Raw genomic sequence first — 25,837 nt, forward strand, 5'->3', positions numbered from 1 at the left:
TCGAAGGATTTTGAGTTCGGTTCCTCGTTAAGGATATGTACCTCGGTTGCAAGCTCGATTCCCAGCCCAGGTCAGGGCACATGCAGAAGGCAATCAATTGATGTGTCTCTTTCACATCGATGTTTCTCTCTCTCTCTCTCTCTCTCTCTCTCTCTCTCTCTCTCTCTCTCTCTCTCTCTCTCTCTCTCTCTCTTCCCTCCCTCCTATTCCCTCCCATCTATTCTCTCTGAAAGCCAATGGAAAAATATCCTTGGGTGAGTATTAAAAATAAATCCATCTCCCAAAGGGAAAGAAGATTCCACATAGCATAGTGTAAAGTAAATGTTATTAAAAACTTTTCCTATAAATATCCCAAATGAGAATCCTTATTAAACTGATTCCATATCTTTAATCTTTCAAGTGGCTAATCCTCTTCCCTCCCTCTCCTTCTAGCTAGAAATGAAACTCTGGATGAAACCTCTTCCAAAAATATCACTTCTGATGTGATTACATAATGCCGAAGTTGGAGGGGGTGGAGCTCTGCAGATGCTTGTTAAAACGGGAAATGGTAGGAACCACTTCTCTTTCTACCTTCTCTGTCTCCCTTTATGCTCTTTCATATCAGCGTGTTGGGGGTGGGTTACAGAGATACATACAGAACCTAACTTCAAATTGCTTTTGCTTTTATTTGAGAGATGAAACATTTAGGTAGGGGAAATAAGTGGGTTGAAACTTAGGTGTGAGGAGAAGAGGTCGCAATGGCAGAAATTGAGTCAGCACGGGAGTTGATATGGGAGGGTCTGAGTCTGAGGTGTTTGAAAGATACCATGGAACTAGTACTTACGGGAAGAACTGAGGCTGAAGGTAATAACTGTCTCCCTGAAGATTTCAGATCCTATCAGGATGGGTGCATACTTGTAAGGTGTTCAAGGAGGAATGTAGGCCCATGAAGGATACCGAGGAAGGACAAAGACACAGAGGCGGGATCAGAATACTGTAGCAGAGAGGGGTATTTTCCTTCATCATAGTCAACAGTTGATGTTCAACAGAACATGGGGATAGAAGAGTGCTAAGTGAAAGAATGAATGAGTGCTGAGGTGAGCTCCGCATATGACTGGATACAGAAAGCTGAAGGGGAGAGCTCTGGACTGTAGACGCAGAGGCAGAGGTAGAAAGCCACAAGGAGAGTGAAATCCCCAGACTCCCATGGATCCCCAGGGACATGAATGAGAACAGCAGTGGATGGAACACTGATCCCCGGAGAATACAAACTGAAGGGGAGGGAGAGAAGCCCAAAGATACAAAGAACGAAGAGTCCGGGAGGTATAAGAATGGTCAGCAGACTTCAGAATGGGAAAGTCAAAGAGTGGTAGGGCCCTGAGGTAGTGGGAGTGCTGAGCCTTTTCCAAGGCAACAGAGAGATCTAGTAAGGTAAGCACTGAAAAATCCTGACTGGATCTGGCAACATGTTCTTGGTGACCTTATCAAGAACTACCTGAGCAGAACGGTGGTGAGGGAAGCCAGGGAGCTAGAGGAGCAAACAGAAGGCAGAGAAGGAAAGAGTGTGTGCAAAGACTACGCTTTCAAGTAATATGGATGAAAAAGCAGAAACAAATTGGAAAGTAACCAAGAAGGTGCTAAAAATATTTTTAGGATGAGGAGGCTTAGTTATGTTTACAGATTGGAGAAAGAAACCAAGAAACAGGGAAATGGGGGATTTAGAGGTAGGGAAGCGAGGTCTTGAGAAAGCACAGATCTTCGGCAAAAGCAAACACAACTACTGTCTGGGACAGAAGCTAAGGAACAAGAATGGGTGGGTGATAGAAGAAAGTCAGAGCAGATGTAGTTGAGGGAGGTCACACCTGATGCAATTTTCTTGATCATGTAGGAAGCAGGCCACCTGCTCAGAATGAAAGCACAGGGTACATGGGGGTATTGAAGAGAATGATGAAGGTTGAGTTGTCACTGAAGAGAATGGGAGAAGGAGCTGGAGGTGCTGAGGATCACCACTCACAAGAGATGGTACAGATTTGTGGCAGTAATTTGAGGCTCTCAAAAGGACAGTAAACAGAACAAAATACAGCAGCAAGGTCACAGTGGTGTCTGAATAAAGAGGTGTCTGAATAAAAGAGGCTCAGAAGCTGAGGAGAAAGTGGGTGGTGAAGAGCAGATACAGAATATTTGTCAAGATAGTTGGCCATAAAAGGGGAAAAACAGAAGATAGCTGAGGTTCTGGAAGAATCACTTTCCATCCACATCACCAAAGGAGAACCAATCAGGGGAGAGTAAGGCACTACATACAGTGTAGTCAGACTAGAGACGTGAGCAAGCAAAATATGTTAAGATGCCAGAGAAGATGGATCTGCCCAGGAAAACTGTGATGTAGCATCTGTGGAAAAAGAGGCTTCCTTGGCAACCTGCAGAAAGAAAGGAAGGAGATGGCCATACGAGAGGCAGCAGGTACCTAAAGATGGAAGTCATTGCAGGCTTTTTCTCAGCAGAGTATCAGAACCGGAAATTTGGGTGAGAAAAGTAAAACAGAAGATTTGCAAATGTGAAGGTTTTGGAGTTGCTGAAAAGTCCACAAGAATACCACTCGAATGTTTGCTGGATGCCTGATTAGACACCAGCATTCATATGCCAATGGGCCCATGGCATTCCTTGTCCCAGGAGCAGCACTGAAGGCTGACTGCTCAGCCCGGCACTGGGATGAAGGGTCAACTGTCTTCCAGGCATCACCGACTTAGCACTGCAGAATCTGGGTTCGAGAGAACACTGAGTGGAGCAGGAGGGCTTAGGGATCAGATACATTTGTAGGGGCCAAGATAAGGATATGAGGGTTTGGTGGAAGTAACATAAGGATTGAGTAACAGCATAAGGAAGTAACATTAGGATTGATTGAAAGGCACACCAGGTTTGTGTATTTTTTTTCTTCTTTAATCTTTCATCTCTGGATTTAACTTCTTAAACATAAAGAATGGCTATAGTAACTATTTGCTATCTTGTCTGCTAATCCTAACACCTGTGTTAGTTCTGGGACAGTTTCAATCAACTGATTTATCTCCCATTAGAGGTCTTGTGAGAGTGAAACATCAGTCAACTGTCTCCTGAACGCCTTCCACCTGCAACCTGGGCATATGCCCTGACCAGGAATCGAACTAGCAACGCTTTGGTGCATAGAATAATACCCAACCAACTGAACCACATCTGCCAGGGCATTTCTGGTGATTTTTTCATAAATGCCACACATTGTGAATTTCACTAGTTGAGTACTGGATGGTTTTGTATTCCTGTAAATATTCTTGAACTTTGTTTGGAGACAAGGTTAATTTACTTAGAACTAGTTTGATCCTTTTACATCTTGCTTTTTAGACTTTTTAGGTGGGCTAGAAAAGTGCTCAGGCAAGGGCTAATCTGCAGTAGCGAGGCAAGAACACTCTGTGTTCTCAACCCCAATGATCCTTTCGGTTGACAGGAACAGGCAGAATTCCTGGCCCTGTGTGAGCTATGGACAAAGTTCTCTCTAACCCTTTTGGATGGGTCTTTCCCAGGCTTCAGGTAGTTCCCTCATAATGATCAGTACTGTGCTGAAAACTCAAGGGGAATACTTGGCATAACTCTGGAGTTCTCCCTCTGGGCCGCTGACTCCTCTCTGGTGCTCTATCCTGTGATCTCCAGCTGCCTTAGTTTCCCTGGGCATTCAGATCCATCTTCTCAATTCAGGGAGTGCACTGGGCTCCATCTGAGAAGGAAAGGGAAAGCATCCAAGAACACAGTGGGGACTGCGGAAGGAGAAACTTAGCCACAACGGTCCCCACTGTCACACTCCATGGACCAGAAATGGTGCTAGAAGCAGGAAGCAAGCCCCTAGATCTAGACTCTGCTCACCCTCACAGGCAGCAGTACCTTGCCAAGACCCCTCGAAGGGAAGAGCCTTCAACATACTTTGCTGATACCTGTCAGGTGTCCCAGAAGCAGCTAAGCCTACCCTTATCCTTGAGATTCATAAAACCCTACCTACAGGCACCACGAAGTAAAGAGGCTCATAGTTGAGCTTTGACCCATGAGCCCAAAGGTCATGGTTTGATTCGTGGTCAAAGCACACACCTGGGTATCGGGCTCGATCCCCAGTAGGGGTCATGCAGAGGGCGGCCGATCTATGATTCTCTCATCATTGATGTTTCTCTCTCTCTCTCTCTTCCTCTTTCTAAAATTAATAAAAACTTTTATTTTTTAAAAGAGGCTAACCCAAATCTATACAAAATGGATTTTCAGCATATGTTTCTCCTTCACATACAACAAACATGCAATTTTACCTCCAAAATACACACTGTATTTCAGTTAATAATAAAGTACTAGATTTAAAATGGATTTTCACTTGAACACAACACCATCTTTAACTTAGGAAGGAACTGGGTAATGGTTAAGCCCTACACAAAGCAAGCCAGCAAGCAAACAGACCTTGCCTATGGACTCAAACAAGAGACACCATGTGATAATACAAAGGCAACCAAGCCTGTAAAATTAAAACCACAAAAGTCAACACACACTTCAACTTATAAATGAAGAACCAATTTAATAAACTAAGGAAATATTTGGGGAAGACCAAAGGCTATAAAAACCTCCACATGGAACGAACCAACTGCAATTTGTGAATAAATAACAAAGCAAACACGCAGAGCTGCTCCATGGTGATGGACAGCACTCGGTCAGGCCATCAGGCTGGTGACGAGACCTAACAAAACCCTGGCCCCTGAGAAGTAGGGGGCGGGGCCTCTGCTGCCTGGCAACGTACAATGTCTGCCCGGGCACTTAAAACTGGACCCTCTACAGACAAGAAAGTAACTACAAGCTGCACATATCATCTGCTTTTAAAACACACGTTCTTTCTGGGACCTGGGAATGTGTTGTAAGCATTAATTAACATTAACATGGCTATAGGAAGAAGGCACTCATTAGACCGGTGCTACAAGAACCAGCCAGCCATGGGGGCTGGTTTTCAATGTGATCCTTAAAGAGAAATCTCCTGGACCTCCTGCTCCCTAGGTTAAGCTAGACAGGGGAGTAAACCTCAATGTCCTGTTATGTTGTTCTTCCAACATTCCAGTGGGGCTGCCCATGAATACAGCTGGTCAACACACACACACACACACACACACACACACACACAGACACACTCTCTATGACCCTGGTACTATTGGCACCCACAAGGAAAAGTAATGCCAGCAGTATCAACCCAAGCATTAGCCACATCCTCAAGGAGGGACTTGGAACAAGGTGGTCAGATTCTCAAGGAGGGACTTGGGACAAGGTGTAGAACTGGCTCTGGGGGGCAGATCTAAAAAGAGGGGCAACATATGGTCTCTGTGGGGCCCAGCAAGCAGAAAACTGACAAAGCAACCCTCCCCTCACAGTTAGTAAATCTTCCACACACCTTCTCTCCCAGCCACAGCATCTCGGATGGTGGCTACTACCAAAAGCACGTAGGCACACAGCTGGGAATGTACCGTGTCCCCTCCCAGAGAGTGACACACACGTGAACTTTAGTTGTTGTCCAGGACCTGAGACAATGGCTGAGAAAGGGGAGGGGGTGTCATCATATTTTCCCCAGTGCCTTTTAGATGATTCACCACAATGTACATGGAAATAAATTGGGTACGAATTTCCTTTCACAACGCATCAGGCCTTAATATAACACTATGCGGGTGTGTGCATGCATGTATAATCTCATGTCACCTTCACAGCAATCCTGGGGGTAGATGCCACTAGCTTCGTGTTTCACACTGAAGGCAGACATTGTTCAAGGTCAAGGGCTAGGAAGTACAGGAATCAGACATAGGTCTGACCTGAAGCTGATGTCCTCCACCACCACCTACATCTCCAGTAACCATAAGAGATCCTCAAGGGCAATTCCCCAGGGGGGTTCCACCTGTGGGGTTATGTTAAGGGTGGGATTAATGCTAACACCAGAAATTAATTGGGGGGATGGGGAGGGACATTCAGGAAGCTGAAGGCATCACTAAAAGTAACTATTATCTGAAAGACTGAGTTATTTTCTGGATTAAAAACAAAGAGAGTTTTCTCTCCTACTCCCTCTTACCCCCTCACCCCCAAGCAAGCTCCCCATAACAATGAGACTCTGCATGACTCAAAACCAGAAGTGGGAGTGCCTGGGGAAGGTTGGGATGCGGAATGGTGCCAGAGAGGAACCTTTAGGGCATTCAGTGAAAGGAAAGTGTTTTCAGTTGACTCTGGCAAAGAAGTGATCCTTCTCCTTAAAGGACAATTAAAAATGCCCCCGTGGCTACCTCACCCTGCCAAGTACACACACTGAACAAATACTCAGATTCGGGATTACAAGCTGAGAGAGGGAGCCATGAGGTGTGACGTCACGGGGAATTCAGACAACAGGGGGTGCTGGGAAACCTGGAGAACCCTGCCCTGCCTGAAGAGTTCAAGGTGAAGAACTCCTAACCGTTGTACCATGCCACATACAAAACAAAACCAGTCTGTGGGCCAATTTCAGCCCACAAGCATTTGCATTCCCTGATTAGAGTTGTGTGTGTGTGTGGGGGGGGTGGTAACCAGCCAGTCAGGACACAATCGATATCCTGCATATTAGAGACAGCCCATAACGACTGGACTTTCAGTGCCCTTCAAGCATTCATAGATGCAAAGACCAAGAAGGCAGGAATTAGAGATCTCCAGGGAGGGCCTAGAACACGTGAGGCAGAGATGAGGAACAAGACCTGACGGACCATAGGTGCGCTGAGCGGGACTCTGAAACTGCTCCTCTGCATCCTGCTCAGTGTTCCCATTGTCCTCACAGAAGCCAGCAGAAGACATCGGCGTCCTACACAATCATCACTCAAAACCAATGGTTCCCTCCCAGAGCTAAGCTTCAGTCTTTGCAACAAACCCCTCCGGCAGTCCACTGGCAGAAAGAACCCTCTGCATACTGTTAGGCACTCCTTTGCCTGGGTAGATTCAAAGTGCATTAGAGAAGACAGCAGTATCCAAACAGGAAGTCCCTTCTACAAAGTGGTATCTGAACACACCATTGTGTGTGTGTCTGTGTGTGTGTGTCTGTGTGTGTACTAGTGGCCTGGTACACAAAATTCGTGCATGGGGGAAGATGGAGGAGGTGTCCCTCAGGCCGGCCAGCACCCTCCCTAATCTGGGACCCCTTGGGGGATGTCCAACTGCTGGTTTAGGCCCAATCCCTTAAACCGGCAGTCGAACATCCTCTCACAATTGTGATCGGGCCTAACTGCTCACCTGCCTGCCTGCTTGATCACCCCTAACCACTCTGTCTGCCGGCCTGCTCACCCCCAACTGCCCCCCACCCCTGCTAGCCTGATTGTCCCCAAGTGCCCCCCCACTGGCCTGCTTGCCCCTATAACTGCCCCCCCATGCCGGCCTGCTTGCCCCCAAATGCCCCCCCCACCAGCCTGCTCACTTCCAACTGCCCCCCTGATAGCCGATCACCCCCAACTGTTCCCCCACCCTGCTGGCCTGCTTGCCCCAAACTGCCCCCCACCAGCCTGCTCACCCCTAACTGCCCACCTCCCGCAGGCCTGCTTGCCTCCAACTGCCCCCCCTTCACTGGCCTGATCATCCCCAACTGCCCTCCCCTCCTGGCCTGATCACCCCTAACTGCCTCTGCCTCAGCCCTGCCACCATGGCTTTATCTAGAAGGACGTCCGGAGGTCTCCCAGTCTAATTAGCATATTACCCTTTTATTAGTATAGATATACTAGAGGCCCAACGCATGAAATTCGTGCAAGGGGCTCGGCCCTCACAGCTGATGGCTGCCCTTGGCCCCTCCAGCCCCAGCTTTGTCTGGAAGGTTGTCCAGAAGGTCATTGGGCTGTCCAGTCTAATTAGCATATTACACTTTTATTATTATAGACATATGAGTTGCTACACCTTTTCTAAGAAATAAGTGATTCATTTTACTGAGACATTCTATTCATGTGAATTTTCATGACCAAAATCCCCAAAAAGGTAAGACTGATACAGAAAGCCAAGTGCGGAAAGCATAAAAACAGCCACCAAAGAACATACTGACCACATTTAAATTAGTAGGCCTTTCCCCACATTCCTCCCTGATGAAACCTGTTTTTGGCCACCATGTGAATGGCTATTGAAATTCCTTTCTGAGAATCAGATCTGTCCCACAATACAACTTACACAATAAAAATCGGGCACAGGGTAAAAGTGAAATCGTGTAGCTGATGCAGGTCATGAAATTGACAAGCCCCTACACTCACAGCAAAGCCCTACCCCAGTATCTCAGGTCCATCACCAGTGAAATCACGGGTGAAAATGAGATCACCACTGGCGGAGCCATGCCCAGCCTCTGGAAAATTGATGACATTTTCAAATATTTTTGCAAAAATAACTTTTTTTTTTTTTCATGAGAATGCTGAGAAAGTCAGCGTGAAGGGGAAGATGTTATCATACCTTCAAACCAGTGAAAAAAGTACATACCAAGTTATATGATATGTTCTTGGTTCTAAGAATGAGCATGCTGTAACTCAACCCTTTAAAAACATATATACTACAGTAAAGTGTTGGCTCCCGTTGTAACCAGAGTCACATCAAATTGCCTTTTTCTGGTCCCAGTTTCTTCCTCTAAGGCACATGTGTCAAACACAAGGCCCACGGGCCAAATCCGTCCCGCCAGGCCTTGCAATGTGGCCCGCACCGCGCTGTCATCACTGCACTCTCCTGCGTTTCCATCACAATGACAGTTTATGACTGTTCAGTAAACCATTCGGCCCACGATTTAGGCTGGATTTTAGATTTTGGCCCCTTCTCTGATTGAGTTCGACACCCCTACTCTAAGGCAATACCTGTAACGTGTGTCCAGTCCAATAGCGGAAAGGCATAGAGCCAACATTCCTATCCTGAATTTACTCCATTCAAGCTGTTTGAGTCCAGCATTAGCAGGGAGGGTTTGCCACACTGGAAAGGCCCTTGGCCTCTGAGTCTTGTTTTCTCCTCCTAAAAGTGCAATCTGGCCTCCCTGTGTCAGACATTCTAATGATTCTTCAAAGAAGTCATTTGAGGTTTTGTCAATTCTTAAAAGACAACACCAGAGTGATACACTCTGCTTTGCAGGTTGTTGGTTTTTTTCTGTGTTTTCTTCAACCATCAAACCTCCTAATTGCCGAAACTTACCACTCATCAATTAGATATGATTTAGGATACAATTGCGGTGTTCAAACGTGGCCAACCAGCCATGGTGCTTCTCAGGAATCTGTTTCCCTGGCTTCTTCCCCAGAGATTCTGGTTCAGGCTGGGGCCTTGCAATCTGTATTGTTCAAAAGTTTCAATGATTCCATTGCCTTAGAACAGATCCTCTCTTACCATCTTATATTTTTCGAAGGCCCTGCTTCCAGTACTTGGCAAATCCCAATCTGAGGACTCAGATCATGGAAGTGTCCTTAACAGGAAGCAGTACCACGACTCAATAAGATTAACTTCCAACGTGCCCAGACTGAGCTCCAACCCATTTACCTCTCCAGGTGTTTAGCAGACATGTCACTAACATTTATTAAAACGTCACAATCATGGTAGTTCCCATCACATTCAAGAACAGAGGGTTCCAGCTCAACCTAAACTTCCTGACTGTGTTTAAGATGGGCGAGGTGTGCAAACAAGGATAATTTCTTAATAACCTGTAGCTAGAATGGAATTACAGCTAATTATATTTACCAGTGCATGGACATGTTATATATCTCCAGACAGACCATTTGAACTTTTAATGCTTATTAAGCTGCGTAATGGATCCTTAATTTAGCTCAGCACAATAAGAAATCACGACGGAATTCACAGAACGTGGGAAAGTCTTCATGGTAAACTTACAATAGTTTTTGCTTTAGCATCTTATATTAAATCATTATAAATGGGAGTAATATTGTGCTCTCCAGGCTCCTAGCCAGAGGGGGGAAGAAGATTATGCTTAATCAGACAGAGTAAAACAGCATCAAATATAGGTGCATTTCACTTACGTAACAAAGGCACGTTCTGAAAAGGAAAGTGACAACATTAACAGGGTGCTGACCCTGTGCCAACGCTGCTGGGCACCTCCCAGGAGCTCAGGGCTCAGCCATGTCCTCTCCCTGCTGCACACACTCACTCTCTAACCATGCTCCCCTTCGGGGCTTTTACTTCTGCTTTTCTCTTCCCCTAGGCAACCCTGTGGCTCACCCTCTGTCTCCTTTCAGATCTTTGGCTCAAATTTGCACAAAAAACATACACACAGCCCTCATCTCTGTCCCCTTAGCCCAGTGGTCGGCAAACAGCAGCTCGCGAGCCACATGCGGCTCTTTGGCCCCTTGAGTGTGGCTCTTCCACCAAATACCAGGTGTGATTGAAACTTCGTGGCCCAGGCACAGAAGTCGGTTTTCACCCTCAAAAGAAATTTAAATCGTTGTACTGTTGATATTTGACTCTGTTGACTAATGAGTTTGCCAACCACTGCCTTAGCCTATCTTATTTTTTCCCCACAGCATTTATCACTTAGCATATTATGTTAATTTGTCTAAGTGAGCCTCCAGCTCCACACTACATTTTAAGTTCCGTGAGAATAAACCAGTGTCATTAGTAAGTACATGCATTCACACACATGTACGTACTAATGACACGTAGTATTATGTGTATTTATACTCTTGCTTCCCAGGGCCCTAGTGGTGATAATTTCGAGGTATTGCTCCACCTAGTATATTTTTTGTAACTGAAGATAAATTCATGGAGGAAGCAACTGAGTTTTTCCAAAACGGTGTGAAAAGTTTACAAAACCTAAGGCAATTACTGACATGCACAATGAATGTGCCTGCAACACTAGGTCACTATGCACCCTGCACTCCAAACACACAGACACTCTCAACCTCCTGCAAGGAGTCATCCAGCACTGACGTGAGACCCAGAACAAAAGTCTCAGACACCAGGATAAGATCAGGACGCTGACCACAAGCTGCAGGGCGAAGGGAAGAAACAGGTCTCCCCACCTTCCTAGCTGGCCCCTGACAGGCCGTTACTGGAGAAAACCTAACATCACTATAACTAGCCTGAAAAACAGAACCTCAGCTGCCTTTGTCATTTGAGGGGGGGGGGGGGGGGGGGAGCAGAGAGATCAGGAGCTGCTAAAAGGGAGATTAAAGCATAATAAAAATAGATTCTAAAGCAATTAATTTTTCTATCAAAAAGTTAAATCATTTCTGTTTTACCCAAATCTCAGTTCCACTGAGAGACTGCCACATTCGTGTCATTCCAATCATATACTTGAGGAAATTAAGAAAAGTCAGATTCTACATTTTGCAAGAATTTTGACTTCAAAGCAAGTGCCACACGCACTGGATTTGCTGACGCTCTGTCGTCCACAGATCTAGGGGCTGCTTCTGAGGTTCAGCTTTGAATGCTTATGGCTCTGATCGCTTGCTCAGAAGTATTGCCACGACCTTGTTCTGCTCAAATAAAGCATAGGTTTAGCATAAAGCGACCAGGAGAGGCATCTCTAAAGTTAGAAACCACCATCGCTTCAGGGCTGCTTTGGTGTCATTTCCTGACCTTCCTCTTTTTATGAGAAAAGGCTTATAACAAAAACTGGCTGAAAAAGTACCGTGCACAGTAAAAATGGTTAGGAAAAAAAAGGTTACAGTTTTTTAAAAAAGGATTAGTTTCTGTCACCTGTATCACCTGCCGCCTATATAATAATCAGTCCCCGATATAACATACACTGATATTTGTCAGTTCCTCCTCTCTGTAGTCACTAGAATGAAAAAGACTGGATTTCTAGAAGAAAGATAAAAGCAATGGTTAACCTAAAAACTCTAAAAGTAATTTGGTCTCAAGACCATTTTATAGTCTTAAAAATTGAGAACCCCAAATTTTTGATTCTGTGGGTTTTTCTCTATTGCTATTTGTCATTATTAGAAATTAAAATTGAAGTATTTAAATTTTTTTTCATTTAAAGCAATAACAAATCCATTGAATGTTAACCTAAATAACATTTTTATGAAAGATAACTATATTTTCCAAAACAAAAATCTTAATGAGAAGAGTGGTAATATTTTATTGATTTTTTACAGAGAGGAAGGGAGAAGGATAGAGAGCTAGAAACATCGATGAGAGAGAAACATTGCCCAGTTGCCTCCTGCACACCCCCTTCTGGGGATGTGCCCGCAACCAATGTATTGAATACATGCCCTTGACCAAAATCGAACCTGGGACCTTTCAGTCCACAGACCAACGCTCTATCCACTGAGCCAAGCCGATTTAGGCAAGAGTGGTAATTTTTATGATTTGCAAATCTTTCATATCTTGAGTCAGCTGGATTCTTTTTTATTTTTATTTTTTTGTCTCATTTGAAAATTTTTTCCTATTTTTTTGTTTTTTTGTATGTGTGGTTTTTTTGTTTGTTTGTTTGTTTGTTTGTTTTCCAGAGAGAGTGGAAGGGAAGAGAAGGAAGGAGAGAGAGAGAGAGAAAGAAACATCTCTGTGAGCATCAGTTGGTAGCATCCTGTACATGCGCAAATCAAACCTGCAATCCAGGTACAATGCCCTTGACCAGGAATTGAAACTTGGGCTCTTCTGTGTTCTGGCTAATACTCTAACTACTAAACAACACTGGCCAAGGTCCAGCTGGAATCTTAATATCTGCTTCTGTATTCAATTTGTTGCAACTTTGTTTTAGTTGAAGTATAAGAATGAAATCTAGCCCTAATCGGTTTGGCTCAACAGGTAGAGCATTGGTCCAAGGACTAAAGGGTCCCTGGTTCAATTCTGGTCAAGGGCAATTCCCCAGCAGATGCATACAAGAGGCAACCAATCAATATGTCTCCCTCACATCAATGTTTCCCTCTCCCTGTCTCTCCCCTCCCTTCCATTCTCTCTCCAAAAATAAATAAATAAATAAATAAATAAATAAATAAATAAATAAAATAAGAAAAATCAATGGGAAAATATTCTTGGGTTAACAACAACAACAAAAGAATAAAATCTACTGCACACAGAGTAATTAAAAAGAGTGTTTTAATAGCTTATAATTATGAATATTTGTTGATACTACAGCAAAATTTAACAAGTGATAGCTTTTATAAAAGTTACTTGCAATGTGGAATCCAAAACCATCATCCATGAGCTTTTCAATCTCTTCTACCGTAAGCCCATTAGCCTAGTTTATTACTTCAATGGACCCTTGACTCGTAGATGTATTTGTAACATCACGTATGGGTCATTTCAAAAACACAGGTTCTCTGAGTTGTGTAGATCTTCCAACCATTGACATATTTTACTATACACATTAAAATGCCACAACTATTCATTAGTATCAACAACAGATGCATGAGGAAAATCTTTGTTAAGTATTGGAAGCTGACAAACTAATGATGGATATAAATTTTCCAAAATGGAAGGGTCCAATTGTGTCATTGGCATCAAATAGAGTTGTTTTCCCTGAAATAACAGGCTTGCTACATTCATCTTTAGGAAAATACCTGACAAGTTGCCAAGTCTCCATAACTATAGTTTGTCATTCTTCCAAGTACAAATGGTGTTAAGTGGAAAAAATGGCTAGATCAGCTAACAACGCCATCACACAAGTGTTTTTCCTTGAGACATGCTGTTTTTCAGTATGTGGAAGTGCTTCATGCATAGCTCCCACTTTGTCACACAGCATATTATAAAGTAAAAATGTTAAGATGGTTTATTGCTTCATCAAGTATATTCTTAAGTGAAATTATGTTCTTTTTTCTTTCCCTGCAATTGTATGGCAGTGAAGATTTCACTGATGACTGCACATTTGGTGCCTTAATTGGTTCTAAGGTGCCAATAGTTTTACCCACCATTCCTTTTGCACCATTGGTGCAAATGTCAACACATTTGAAAAGGCAAACCACATCTTGGCATTATAAGAAAAATAGTTTTGAACTACAGACCTCCCGAAAACATCTCTAGAACCTCTCCAGAGGTCTGCAGGGCCATACTTTGAGAACCAAATAAATCCTGAACAAAACACCAATGAAGGGTTTCCATCAATGGTCAGTGAAAGTAAGAAAAGTAGTCAGGATGATACTTGGGGTTTACGTAGGCAAATATAGCTGTCATGCCGAAACAAAATTCATTTATTTAATTTTTTAATTTCTCTGAGTTCTGCATTAAGAAACCCTACTGATGCCCGGCAAGTCTGATTCAGTGGTTGAGCATCAACTCATGAACGCAGAGGTCACGGTTGGATTCCTGGTCAGGGCACATGTGACGGTTGTGGGCATGATCCCCAGTGAGATCAGGAGGCAGTCAATCGAAGTTGATGTTTCTCTCTCTAAAATCAATAAAAATATAATTAAAAAAACAAATCCCCCCAAATAAATTGACAATTGCAATTAAGCCTGAGCAAATCTCAAGCTCACTCCTCCCAGAACTCTCTGTCCATGCACCTTTCCCAGGAGAATGCCAACCTTTAGGTTTAAGAAGGAGGAGCCCCAGGGGAGCCTTGCAAAAAATACATCATCCCAAAGATGACAACACTCTGCGGAGGGTGGGATTATACCACGGAGCAGACAGTTTTCTCTCAAGGTAGAACAAAGAGAAAACACAAAAATGCCTCCCAGAGTGATGGATGGCTTAGGAAGATCTTGGACCTCGGCATCCTGGTCTGAGTTTGTGTCTGGGTTCGGCACGGACAGCAGCAAATCGGTGTCTCTGAGCTGCACTCACCACATGCACTCAGAACGCTGCATGAGCCTCGGAAGGTTGTGTGAGAACAAAGGAAATAATAGACAGGATTCCATGACTAGAAAGAGAGAATCGATGACCAGCCCAAGAGCCCATCCTGTTACCAGAAGGAAAATAAAGCAAGACTGCTGTTGGCATTTGCTGAATTACAGGCCCAGCACAGTCTCTGGTCCTCAGGTGGCTTTAAATGAACGAGCTGGCTGTGACAGAGGGGCAATGAGCCTCAATCCTTTAAAATGACTGTTTCTTCTTTTTCCAAGAAACCAAGTCTTTCCCCCTTCCCTCAATATGCCTCTTTCTTTCTCTCCTATCTTGTCTTCAGCCTGGCCATCATTTCCAATGGTAGCCACTCAATTGCTTGTGCCATAAGGAAAAATGAAGTGCTCACTAATTCTTAGGGCTGAATATACCAAAGGAATATATTTTTAAAGTAAATTCAAAAATAAAATCAGCAAGCTGTCACCGGGCTTGAAACATGAGGAGGAACACTGGAAGTGAACTGCCATCGGAGACTGATTTTCCCCTGGACTGTGAGTGAGAAGTACCGTGAGAAACTGGGGGCTGCTGTTTTCAAGCAGTGACACATTTCACATGTGGCCCCAGCGATTTAGCAGAGAACATGATTATTTGTAGACCAGTGGTTTGGCACAGGAAGTCTGAGCTAAAGACCAAGGCAATGGTATCAAAAACAAACAAACCAAAAATGGAGCAGAATCTGACTCTATGCTCTTATGCCTGCTGTGGCAGAGAGAAGAAGATACCAAAGTTCAAGTGCACTTTTCATCTTCTCCCCAGGAGAAGCGTGCATCGGCCTCACTAATGCAATAAGACAATGTGGGCAATTCAAAGTGTGAACAAAGATTTCTAGACACGCTGCAAATCCACGAATGGCAGGTGCTTTGTCAAGTTGTGTTTTTGTGTTCTAAGAAATTCTTCCCCCACCTCCTAAAAACAAACAAACAAACAAGCACACACACACAAACACACACACAATCTGGTACGGAATATCTTCACGTTTGCCTTGGGAACTAGGGACAAAAGCATGGGCATACAAAATGTTTGTCTCACTATCTTCATAAAGATACTGCTACCATGAATTCTTTTGATTTACTTTATTCTTTTAGGAAACTATCCCAAGCTTTGCAAGTGCCAAACGTTATGTAACTGTAAGTAGGAGATGATTACTTGTCACTCACTGTAAGTGGGAACTTGATGCTGGAGTGAAGGGAACCATCTTACTCAGCCCTTCCTACCTGCAGCTTTTGACTCACTGCTTAGTATTCGTTTGGAACTTTTAAAAATCTTCCTGAAGTACTTTAGTCATTTATAATTTTTAGCCTCTTTGTAATATTTTAAAAATTGGGAATTAAGGATAAAATAGATACAGACAGAAAAAGAAAAAGAAAAACCACACCAGCTTTAAATTATAAATGAAGGTAAATAACAGGGGTTCAAAGGTAAAGGATCATTTTGATGTCACGGAGGCAGCCCAGATTCCGTGTTTTATCTAAGAAATAGTCATTTTTTAAATGTGTAGTTTATTTTTTTTTTAATTTCACTTCTTAGTAAGGACAATTCCCAACATGTGCAAAAGTAAATAGAATGGTACAATAAACCCACATGTCACCCGTTTTCAATTATCAACTCATGGCTAATCTGCCTTTATTTGTGCCCCACAGACAGTGTGGGTGCTTCCATTAGGAGGAACATAGTGTCTGGCTTTCTCTCTGTGAGCCTACCACTTAAGCTGGAGGTTGCCTCAGTCCAAGCAAAGTTCACTTACAAAAACTGCATCCCCTTTGAATCGTACAATCTTACACCATGTTTCTTAACAGCATAACAATGCCCCAATATCATTTCTGATTGTTCTCACATGAGGAGATAACACGACCTGACCTCATTTCTTTCTTTCTGTTGTTTCTCTTCCAGTGTACAGCAGCTCTGAATTTAGTTAAATGCATTTCCATCAGTTTCATTTATTTCAGCCTTTTTATCGCCGCTCCACTCTTCCAGGTAAAAACTAGTCCAACGTAAGTGACCACCATAAACAGGGCCAGATTCTGACATTCTCCCAGGGCCAAGAGGTTGCCTTACCATCCAGGTCTGTTTCATCACCATCGTAAATTTCAGCTCGATTAGGCGGCAGATCCAGTTGTTGGCTCCAGAAAGGCTTGGCCAGAATTGGAACAAACAGTGGCACGAGACAGTGCTTTCAAAATAATAAATCACTTCAGTGGTGTCTACTTCGGCAGCAGTGCTTGGGGGAATTCTGCCTCCGATCAAGAATTATAGATAACACATTTCTCAAAATGAACAATGGTCATGGGTTTCTGATCCACTTGATAACAAAGCCTGTCAGCTCTGTGAGGGATTTCCACAGAGTTTGGCTTGTTCTATCATAGCTCAACAGAGGGCCCTCCCCCTCCATTTCAGAGCAGCCGTGTCTGTTCTACTGCGGAGCCTGTACACAGTGCACTGTATACCCAGCTTTGAAAGTACTACAGTTAACAGCAATTCAGACATTATTTTTCAAAGGCTTTTCTGTTCTGTTCTTTAAACTTCACGATAAAACGTTTTGATGACCATTTTGAAGAAATTATGTCTTCTGGTGAGATAGTGCCTGGCATGCAGTAAGCACTCACATATTATTGAATGAATAATGACTACATTAGCAAAATGGGTGTTAAGTAAACCTTAGCATAGTTTGGTGAGTTTGACAAATCATAATCCATGACCCGGAGTCCTTAAATGCTGGTGTTCCATAGAGTTCTGTTATCAGTCACTTTGGTTTTCTCTCTAAATCTTTCCACCAGGTGCCTTGATCCAGGGACCTGGCAGACACTTAGAGCACTCAGACCCTTAGAGCACTCTCTTGGGCTCAGCTTTCTTGCCAAACTACAGACTCTTACTTTTAATTCCTCCTAGACATGTTCACCTGGGTTTCCACAAGCACCTCAAACTCCACTTGCCCAAAGTGGAATTCATCATCTTCCATCCCTATGTTTCTATCCTGGTGAATGAGTCCACAACATCATCTGAGACTCATCTTCTGGATCCCTAACTTCCAATGGACTGACAATTCCTATTGGTTTCACTACACATACATCTCTCATAGCTGTCCCCTCCTCCCCATCCATCCCCACAGATTCCAACTTAACTGAAGCTCTACTAATCTCAACCTTAGACAACTTTAATAGTCTCTTAATGGCTCTCACACCCTTATCTCATCTTATGTTTTAACAACCCCTCCCTGAACCCCTACCAAATAAGATCTTTCCCCCCCCCCCCTCTACTTAAAACCCTTCACTGTCACCCCCCTCACCTCTACTAGCCTCAGAGTAGAAATGTATCCTCTAACCCGGGACCCTTCTGAGGGTGAGATGGTGTTCCTCATTGTTACGCTGGTACAGCAGGCAGACTGCCCTGGGCACGTGTCCCCCATCTCTGGCCACATCTCCTCGCCACTCCCCCACCGTCATCACCTCCCCACTACTTTCAGTTTCTGGAACACATTCCCGCTCTCTCACCTCTGTGACTCTGTACGAACTAGCTTTCCCTCCTGGCATATTTCTATTTATCATCCAACTCGCTACACCTCCTTTGGGAGGCTTTCTCTAATACCTTCCAGCTGATCTGATTCCATATCCCCAAGGGCCAACACCTGGTCTTGGACTTATTCCCGCCTGGGAGACATCAGCTTTACACTGCACACCGCTCCCCTCTATGAACTCCGTCAGGAAAATGTCTCTGTCTTGTTCATTGTATCTCCCCAGCATCCACGATGACTCAAAGGTCTGCTCCCAACAGGCATTTCTTATGTCATTTCTCAGTTATGTCTTACAGTTAAGAAAAACTTTCTGCCTTTGCTATTTCAGCATAATTAGTAAAAGATAAGAATATGAGACAGGATAAAACAAGTAACTATCAGTAGTTCCAAATGTCAGTCCTATATATCATAGACCACAGCCCCACTAAGCAATTTCTTTTTTAAAGGAGAGCTCGGGGATTGTAGAATCTGAGCTAATGACAGAACTCCTATAGGAGGCCATGAAAGAAAAACAGGCATAGATATAAGCCCGCATTATACTAGTAAATGTCCACTAAATTCCTGAGGTGTCCTATCCTATATAATAAAACCCTAACAGGCAAATCAACTGAACAATGGAACGACTGGTCTCTATGACGCGCACTGGCCTCCAGAGGGCAGACGCTCAATGAAGGAGCCGCCCTTTGGTGGTCAGTGCGCTCCCACAGGGAGAGGGCTGCTCAGCCAGAAGCTGGTCTCACAGCTGGCGAGCGCAGCTGTGGTGGCAGAAGCCTCTCCCGCCTCTGCAGCAGCACTAAGAACCCCTCAATGGACATCCCCTAAGGCAGTGTTTCCCAAAGTGTGGTACACCTACCCCCAGGGGCATGGGAAGAGTTTGGTGGGGATACGCGTTGTACCGGAGTTTGGTGGGGATATGCACTGCACCGTGCTTAGCTGCACCTAATTCTACGTTCGCATGAGTACGAGGAATACTCAGCGTTACAAAAATTATAGAAGGGGTACACACATGTCAAAAGTTTGGGAAACACTGCCCTAGGGTTCCTGGACTGGGAGATGGTGCAGGCCAGGCTGAGGGACACCCTCACCCCCAGTGAACAAATGTCGTGCACCAGGCCTCTAGCTCTAGTATAAAATAAAGCTGGTGCCAAAATGAAACAAAAATGTTGAATACACATGGGGTCCCAAACAGGGGTAGGGAGAGTGTACCTTCATAGCGCACTCTACAATTTACAAAGCATTTTCTTACACATTTTATCACCTGACTTTTGAAACAATTCTGTGAGAGATTAGATGCATCCTGAGGCTCAGCCCACATTTCCTGAGCTCTGACAATCCCTCTGGGATCCCAGGCCAATGTCCTTTTTGTAGCCCCTGGCACACAAGGCAGGCCTGACCTCACAGTGCTCTTCATGTAAAGCCCTGCAGCATCCAAAATGGGAACCAAAGCTCCAAGTGTTCTATCAGCCAGCCTGTCAGATTATGGCAGGGGATCATCTAGAGTGGCTGACAGAGGGAACCCAAGCCAGGGACATTCTCACAGTGCCAGGCCCAGGCTGCTGCGACAGCTGTGGCTGGCATGATGAAGGGATTCCATCCCCCCCTCCTCTAACACACACAGAGGCAGCCATCACATCATCTGTATTTGAAGAGAAGCTGTGCTCTAAGGCAGCAGCAACATGCAAGCTCAATGCAGTGAACTACAGCCTAGTAGCCAAACTGATGAGACAAAGCTCCCACAGAGAGCAACAGATCTGAGGTTCTAAAATATATCCCACTCAGAGATGCTATAGCACCTGAAATTTCAACATTAAAAATCTATGTCTTGTGGATAAAACAACTCTTCTAGCATCTTCTAAAATCTGCAACACACCTAAAAGGGGGAGAGGACTACGATATCGATCACTATCACTTTAGTATGAGTTGGTCCATGAATTCACTATCTTCCTTATTTATAACTGTTCCTGGAGAGAGAACACTGAGCATCTTACTGAAGTAAGTGACAGTTAAAGGCAGAGAGCAGGAAAAACTGACTTAAACAGGTGGGGGAATTATTGAAGATGAACTCAGCCTGCCTCACAATTATGTCCAGGGTCTCCTCTGAAAGAAATACAATTTCAATGACCTGGTAAAAACTCACCCCTAATAAGATCTGACATTCCTTTCTTTCTATCACTAAACAACTAATACAAGGAGAACATCTAGGAGGATTCCAGCGCCAGTGTTCTGATGTTTCTAGTGTACAATTAAGGAAGAAAGAACCTAGCCCTGGTTGGTGTGCTAAATGGTTAGAGCAGTTGTCCATGCACTGAGGGGCTGTGGGTTTGATTTTCAGTCAAGGGCATGATCTTGGATCGCAGGTTCTATCCCCGCCCTGGTCGGGAAGTGTGTGAGAGGCAACCAATTAATGTGTCTCACATCAATGTTTCTCTCCCTCCCCATCCCTTCCACTCTCTAAAAATCATTGGGAAAAAATATCCTTGGGTGAGGGTAAACAAAAAAACAAAAAGGGAAGAGAGAACCTAAATAAAACTTAGTCCTAAAGGGCTGGTGTAGCTCTAAAAAAAAAGAAAAAAGAAAAAAGAAATAATGTAATGGCTACTGCCAGGCTCGGTCTACCACGCATGGGTTTCCTCTGTCGGTCCCTTGTAACTTAATGCAGAAAGATACATCAGCATACCCAGGAGCTCACCTCCCCTCACTCTGGTCTCACTTCTCACTCTGGGTTTGCCTATAGAATGACTGCCCATGCTCCATATGCTGGGAGAATGTTCTACCAATAGTGCTCTGTCATATTACATTTTATTCAACTGAGCGGTGAGCAGACTATTTTTCTCACAAATCACCAAACAAAACAAAAAGACCTCTGAGCAGGAGGAAGACCTCCCCACCCCAAAACTGTAATCTGGATAGATTTTCACGTTCAAGTATCCTAGGTTTCTGCTAATTTCATTATTAGAGCAATGAGACTGTGTGCAACAAATGGGACAACAGGTAGACAAATGTTACGATTAAAACAATTCACATTCATGAATAAGAACGGTTGGCTGAGAGGAGAGAAAATGATTTCTCAAAGAAGATGAATTGTCACCAGTAGCAAAATGTCAGCACCAAACCATGGAGACACATGCTTAAAAATCTTCACAAGGATTTTAGTAAAGGAGTAGCTTATAATGAACTGCCCTCCAACAACAATGGCAAAATTAAAATCTCTAGAAAAATAGTTTTAAACAATTAGTTGAAAATTCTGGAGAGCAACCAAACAAGCAAAAATTAGAATTTGACACTTAAAGGGGATTTAATGGGGCAAGATATGAATCTTGAGAGTGTGATACTAAGTAGAGTAAATGAGATGGCAAAAGACAAGAACTGTATACTTTCACTCATACGTGGAATATAAAACAAAAAGCAAAAAATGAACCAAACAAAAAAATCATGCACACAGATAACATAATGGTGGACAAAGAGGGCAAACGAAGGTCAAATCCATAGTGACAGAAGGAAACTAGCCTTCAGGAGGTAAGACTCAATAGAGCATCCAGATATTGTTTTATAAAGTTGTACATCTGAAACTTATATACTGTTATTCACCAATGTTACCCCAATAAATTTTATTTAAAAGTCCGCATTGATAGGCCATTTCCCAAGACTACTCCAGGATCACGGGGTAGGATGAACAGACTTCAAACAGAAAGTTACCTCTTCATTGGCCTGATGTGTTAAATGGCACGATTCAGGGCTGCCATGCTAACTGGAAAATGAGCAGAGAAGTTCTGAAAGGATGGGCCCACAGAGAAAAGAATCCCCAAACCCATTAACTCCTCAAATCTGTGGTCCTCCTGAACTGTGCATGTGCAAGCTGGCTCGGGGAGGTCCAGGAAATAGCAAGAGCTAGAACCCTGAACAAAATGAGTCCAGATTTTAGCTGTTTCCCACCTGAAACCCCACCTTTCCACTGAAACCCCAAACTGGCTCTATCTTATTAGTAAAAACCATCCCAGGACCATGGCATCTGCCAAAGAACTTAGAATAAAATCCTATCTAATGAAGAGTGAATATGCTAATTGATCATCACTCCGTCACAAAGATGGCTGCACCTCCAGCTGAGACCAAGTTCCCATAAGGAGCCTTAATGAGCAATCAGCAGGGACCCCTTGGGGCTTGACAGGGGACCTCAGGTAGTGCCCCTCACCCAGCAGGATTTGACAGGGGGCCTCAAGGTGCACTTCCAGTCCTGGTGCTGCGTTATGAGACCTCAGGCTACTCCCCCTGTCCCAGTGCCAGGCTGGGGAACCTCCGGCTGCATCCCCAGCAGGTGGGGCCTGACAGGGGACCTAAGGCTGCACCTCCCACCCCAGCACCAGGCCAGGGGATCTGAGGCTGTACCTCCCTGCCTGGCTGGGCTTGACAGGGTACCTGAGGCCATGCCCCTCACCCCTTGGGGCTTGATGAGGGACCTCAAGGTGCACCTCAAGTGTTGGGGTGGGGAAACTCAAGCCGTGCCCCTGCCCAACAGGGCTTGAGGAGGGACCTGAGGCTGTGCCTCCCCTCCCAGTGCTGGGCCAGGGTACCTGAGGCTGCACCCACCCTGGCCTGGTGGGACTTGATAGGGGACCTCAGGCCATACTCCCCACCCAGTGGAGCTTGACAGGGGATCTCAGGTCGTGTCCCCATCTGGCAGGGTTCGACGGAGAACCTCAAGGCACAACCCCTGCCCTGGTCTGGACTGGGGGACCTCAGGCCATACCCCCCATCCTGGCGCCAGACCAGGAGACCTGAGGCTATGCCCCCTGCCTGGCAGGGTTTAACAAGGGTAGGACTGGCTGGGTCTGGATCTAGCTCAATGTGGGGGGTCCGGCCCCGTCTGGGTCTCAAGCGATTTTGAGGTGCATGTGGGTGGGCGGGAACTTGGTTCTGGGTCCCGTGGTGAGCCCCAGACTCTGACAGGGAGGTTTTCATGTACATTTTACTAATTTTATTTCATCTCTGACACTTGTATTATAGAGAAAGGGAAAATAGCAATATTAAATTATTTCCTCTAATCAATCCCCTTTTAATGTGCATGAATTTTGTGCACCAGGTTGCTAGTTAAGAATAGAAATCTTAAAAGCTTTCACAATTTTAAAGTAATAGTAATGCAACTGTCTACTAGAACATAAAGAATAAAGGAGAAAAACAACGTGGTCAACTCAATACATACAGAAAAAGCATTTGCCAAAATTTAAGTAGATTAATTAAAAAGAAAACTAGAGCCAGAAAGGAACTTCCCCAATTGTGATAAAGGACATCTACAAGATGCATAGAGCTGATGCCATACTTAATGGGAAGAGACTAAATTCCTTCTTCCCAAGGTTGGTTATGAGACCAGGAGATCTGTCCTGGAGACCTTCAAGCACAATAAGAAACAAAAAGGAAATAAAAGCCACAAATAATAGAAAATAAAAATAAAAATGTCTTTCTTTATAGACAATATGATTGCTGACAGAGAAAATCCTAAAGTATCTATTAAAAAAAATACAAAAAACCTAGAATTAACAGTTGTATTTATCAAGGTCACTGAATACAAAATCAAGATACAAAATTTTTTTTCATTTCTATAGAATGGTAATAAACAACTTCAAAATGAAATTTCCATCACTCTGAAAGTTCCCTTGTGATCTTTCCCAGTCAATCACCTGCTGCTAGAGCAATAAACAGAATACTTTGTTTTTTCATCAGTAGATAAGTTTTGTCTATTCTGGAAGTTCATATAAATGGTACTATATAGCACATTCTCTTGTGTGTCTGATACTTCCCCTCAGCATGATTTCTATGAGACCTATTCAAGTTATTTTGAATAGCAGTATCCTATTTCTTTATATTGCTGAGTATTCTTTCCATTATATAAATGTAAAACAATTTGTTTTATCTCCTCTCCTCTTGCTGGGCATTTGAGTTTTCCCTGGTTTGGGGTATTATAATACTGCATCTATAAACATTCTTGTACATGAATTATTGTGGACATACACTTTCAACTCTCTATGGCAAATATCTATCAGTGGAATTGTTGGATAATAGAGTACATATGTATCTAATGATATAAAAAAAAACTCTCAAAAGATTTTCAAAGTGGTTATGTTCTAATACTCCCACCAGCAATGTAGGAGAAGTCCAATTATTCCATATTCTCACCAATACTAGGTATGGTCAATCTCTTTAATTTTAGACATTCTGGTGAGTATAATACCTTCTGGTTTTAATTTGCATTTCCCTGATGTTAAACATGTTTTCATGTGCTCATTGGTGTTGGTGCAGGTTACACAGTTGTGGCACTTATCAAAATTCAAACTCTTCACTTCTGATCTGTTTGTTTTATTATACAATAGAGACAAAAGTTATACACATATTTTGACTGTGGGGGTGGAGATGGGGTGTCAGCACCCCTTACACCCATGTTGTTCAAGGGTCAACTCTCTATAAATTTTGCCTCAATTAAAAAAAATAAAAACTTGGGAAGGAGAGCTGGGGGCAGTACCAAGGGAAGAGAAACAGAATCACTTCAAGGACAGAACGAGGTATAAGATTATAAGGAAAAGAACACAATGCCTACATTTTTAACACATTCAGGGGCAAAATGAATAGTCATTTTAAATAGCCCAAAACAAAACTCTAAAGAACAATTTTAAAATATTCACAAACTAAAACAATTCAGCTAGGATGATGAGAAATAAAAACAAAACTCAGCATGTTATATAAAACAGGTGATTGCCAGACTCAGCAAATATATTTAACCAGGCAACTCAAAGCAATGGACCATGAGACAACAAAATACCTGACAGCTTAACTTAAAACAGTGAATTTTTTAAAAATGTCTTTTACAAAATGCTGTTTTTATAATTTCCACAATAGAAATTCCTACTGAGTATGAACCATCCAAAAATTGTTCTTACCTTCAGTGAAACTCCCCGTTAGGGTTATTACTACGAACACTTTTCCTTCTGGCTCCAGATCCAGCTAGAAAGAGAGAAAAAATTCTACATTATATTCTTAGTTTAAAATACATTTTATGGGCCTCAAATAGTCTTACAGGGAGGACTAAATTTGCAGAGCACAGCCATAAATAAGACCTAAGTCCTTCATTAAACAGCAGAGGGGCAAGAACCAAGTAAAAACACAAGAAACCATCTTGGTTGAAAAGCAAACCTAAAAGTAACAGTTCTTTTGATGTTTCTCTGCTCTTGAATTTTAGTGTCTTCCATTTGGACTCTTCATGATATCAAGGGGCTCCCATAAAATTGGTCATTGTGGCCGAGATGTCCTTATCTTTTGCATGCCATTATAAGAGCAGCATTTTATTCAATTACATGGTAAGTATAGGGAATAGAGAAACAATGGCAACACGAAGGTTAATGAATAAATGTGACCTGGTCAACTGCTAACCATTTTTAGGAAGCAAAACGCATAAGGAGAGGGGTGCTATCTCTGTCTATATCTCTGTCTATACTGCTTCCACCTGAGTGGAGGCAATCTCCAGGAAGCACCATGGAAAGCAGCTTAGGTGCTTTGCATTCGCTGCTGTTCACAGGAGTATCA

The 25,837-nt window shown here is 43.5% G+C and overlaps 1 protein-coding gene across 2 annotated transcripts in view; it reads right to left on the reverse strand.

Annotated features, from left to right (window-relative positions):
- Nucleotides 1-25,837, reverse strand: part of PRKCH (protein kinase C eta) — a 245,639-nt gene that overhangs the window by 150,478 nt on the left and 69,324 nt on the right. For both annotated transcript variants that reach the window (XM_045579958.1, XM_036434712.2), the window contains exon 2: nucleotides 25,195-25,258. In XM_045579958.1, the coding sequence (XP_045435914.1) occupies nucleotides 25,195-25,258 (64 nt within the window). The remainder of the gene's footprint in view (nucleotides 1-25,194; nucleotides 25,259-25,837) is intronic.

The sequence above is a fragment of the Pipistrellus kuhlii genome, unplaced genomic scaffold (genome assembly GCF_014108245.1).
Source record: "Pipistrellus kuhlii isolate mPipKuh1 unplaced genomic scaffold, mPipKuh1.p scaffold_m20_p_1, whole genome shotgun sequence".
NCBI lineage: Eukaryota > Metazoa > Chordata > Mammalia > Chiroptera > Vespertilionidae > Pipistrellus > Pipistrellus kuhlii.